The sequence below is a fragment of the Emiliania huxleyi genome, assembly GCF_000372725.1.
Source record: "Emiliania huxleyi CCMP1516 unplaced genomic scaffold EMIHUscaffold_632, whole genome shotgun sequence".
Taxonomy (NCBI): domain Eukaryota; phylum Haptophyta; order Isochrysidales; family Noelaerhabdaceae; genus Emiliania; species Emiliania huxleyi.
This window is the reverse complement of record NW_005197256.1, coordinates 1-2916: the sequence shown is the minus strand read 5'-3', so window position 1 is coordinate 2916 and position 2916 is coordinate 1. Positions and strand designations below refer to the sequence as shown.

Genomic DNA, 2916 nt, shown 5'->3' with positions numbered 1-2916 from the left:
GCTGTCGTACATGCACAGCTTTATAGTACGTATATGTTATGTGAGCGCGCGTGAGAAACATTCTTAGAGCATCGGCGCGGCGACAGATCACGAGCAGGCGGCCAGGCGCGTTTTGACGGATATCAACTTGGATATCAAAAAATTGAAGCAAACACCTGTCACCGGACACCCGCCTCTCGGTCTCGCCACACATAGCACATTCGGCGATTTTTTTCTGAATTATGTACATACGTACTCTCTAGCGTTGGCCGTTGCCCACGATCCGAATTGGGTTGCTTGGGATTTTGATTCGGGTGCCCGAGGCGCGAGGCTTGGCGAGGGCACGCTCAACTATGCAGCGTGCGACACCGTGGCGAGGTCGACCTGCAGCTCCTTTTGCAGCGGCTCGAGCCTCTCTGTCTGTCTGTCTGTCGCAACCTGCAGCACGTTGTCCGAGTCCCCAAGGTGGTTGGCGCACTGGTTGACATGTGAGCTGCCCGCGGCGAGGTCGAGCGTCAGCACGACATAGTCGGGCACGACCGACACCACGTCAACCCACCAGTACGCAGAGAGGCACATCTCGCCCACAGACCGCTTTGAGATGGTCCGCAAGATCAGCTCGACGGTGAAGGCGCCCGTTAGAGCCCAGCCGGTCAGCCAGAGCGCACAGTCGTCCAGGCTGCGCAGCCCGAATGAGTTTGTCTCGAGCAGCATCATCACCACCTGCGCAAAGATGGCCAGCGTCGCCGCCAGCGAGAAGAGGAAGGCGCCGAGCGACGACTGCCAGTCCTCGAGGAATAGCTGGAGGTGGAGCCGCCAGTCGCGGCTGTGCTTGGCGTACCGCGCCCAGGCGTAGTGCCGCGCTGCGGGCTGATAGTACTCCAAGTCGATGCGGTCGCCGCTCTGTAAGGACTCGCGCAGCCGGAGCGTGCTCGCCCGCCTCGTCTCGCCGGGCGCCTGCAGCGGCGAGCGCCGCCACTTGTAGGTGAAGGAGCCGTACGCGGCGACGCACGGCTCGCCTTTGGCTGCCGAACTCAACACGCGCCCTGATAGTCGTCCGCTGGGCGTGGCGTGGGCGAGCTCGACCATATGTGAGGAGCTCCTTCCCCGCTTATTGGACGGTGCAACTTCAGCTGTGCGAGGGTCTCGAGGTCTCGAGGTTGATTTTCGTTGGCCGAAAGACGCGCGGCGTTTGCCCCACTGGGTTGTTCTCTCGTTTTTTTTTAAATGAACTCGGGGGCACAGGACGCGGTACAAACGCGGTACACCAAAAGGCACGGGCTGCCTGCACGGCGTTCACTCGAACGCCATGCACATGGCGCGGAGCAGCATCGGGTTGGTGTCGAACCCGAGCGGGTCCTCCTCCCAGTCCCGGTGCCCACCCTCCGCGTCATCCTGCTCATCGTGCGCGTCGAGCACCCTGCCGAGGCACAGGATCGTCCCCTTGGGAACGCCTGCCCCTCGCGCGCGCGGGAACTCTCCCTGCACCGCCATCACGAGCTTCTCGCGCGCCCACTTGCCGCCACGGCGGCAGTGCTGGGGCGCACGCTCGCGCAGCTCCTCGTAGAGCTCCTCGGCCCTCGCCACCTCCGCCGCCCAGCCCTCCTTCTCTCGTTTTATCTTGGAGCACTTGGAGTGCAGTCATTAACCTCACATCCAGGGCCGGGGAGCTCAGAAGCGCACCCAGCGGGCCGGATGATCGGTGTCGGGTTACGGGCAAGAGAGCCCTAGCCCAGGGGGTGCGCGTTCGCAGGGCCATAACACGGGTCTCCGAGGGTTGGCTCCGTGTACCGGGTTTCCCCTTAACTGCAGAACGCCGCCCCTCTACTCGGAGCTAAAGAATACTCTCCGAGGGTTGGTTCTGCGCTTTGGGTTTCCCCTAGCTGCGGAACGCCCCCTCTACTCGGAGCTAGTGGACACGGACACGACACCTACTGATACGAGAATACGTACCGCCCCCACGCAACTACTCAAAGATAATACGAGAATACGCAGCTGCGAGACGCCTATAAAGAAACAGCGAGGTAAAGTTCGGCGGCTATGATAAACCGAAAGTTGTCGTAAAACGCGGGCGAAAGCAAAGCAGAGGGCGGGCGCTTTCTGCCGCAGCGATGCCCGCAGCCTGTCGAGCAGCTTCCGCGGCGCACATGCGCCGCGGGGTTGAACGACAGCCGCGCCTCTCGAGCCACCCGTGCCACGCGCGGCGACGCGCACCCTGCGCGCCAGTCGGCGCACTGGCAGCACTGCACCAGCCAGCACGGCGTGGAGCAATGCATCCAGGGCATTGTGTTGGGCGCCAACCAGCATGCCTCAGGACAGAGCAAGGGAGCATGCTGCGCACCCTGGCGCAGCGCCAGCTCGCCTCCAAACAGGCACTCTCACCTGCGTAATACATCCTCAAGTTGCTACGACCAAAAATCCGACTGGCCTCCCCCCCGGCCACTCACCATTCTCCCCTTCCCCCGCCTCCCCCGACGCCGGACTCTACCTGAACCCCCTGCTCTGCCCCCCGACAGGGGAAATGAATAGCTCTCAAAACGATGGGCTAGCCCATCCCGGCGGTGGTTCGAATCCACACAAGCCGAAGGTGACGGTGGTAAGTGTTCGGTGATCTCAGGCCCAGTGAGGTAGTGCGCCTGGGCCTCACCTGATCATGCTGAACAAGCTCCTCTTGTAGCTCGATCGGTCACACCGCCATCGCCGTCGGGGAGAGGGGAGACGACACTGCCTCGGCAGCGTGCACCTCGATCCTGTACCGTGTTTGTTATGACCCCCCCCAATGAACACACCAGTGGAGGGTGGGCGAGACGATCGAGGGGTCCAATACCATGCGGAATCGACCCTATCAAGTGCTCAAGGTAGGTAGGTAGAAAGGACACTTAGACCCGCTCAGCCTCGAGGCTCAGAACTTAGACTACTACCCAACCAGCGTGTACG

General features: G+C 62.0%; 1 protein-coding gene across 1 annotated transcript; it reads right to left on the bottom strand.

The window, feature by feature from the left end:
- Nucleotides 1–330: 330 nt before the first annotated feature.
- On the bottom strand, nt 331–2264 carry EMIHUDRAFT_120427 (hypothetical protein; the record flags this gene model as incomplete). Its single annotated transcript, XM_005763401.1, has 3 exons — nt 331–1039; nt 1295–1599; nt 2127–2264. 3 exons carry the CDS (start codon nt 2262–2264, stop codon nt 331–333), a joined length of 1152 nt encoding a protein of 383 aa, XP_005763458.1.
- Nucleotides 2265–2916: the final 652 nt, after the last annotated feature.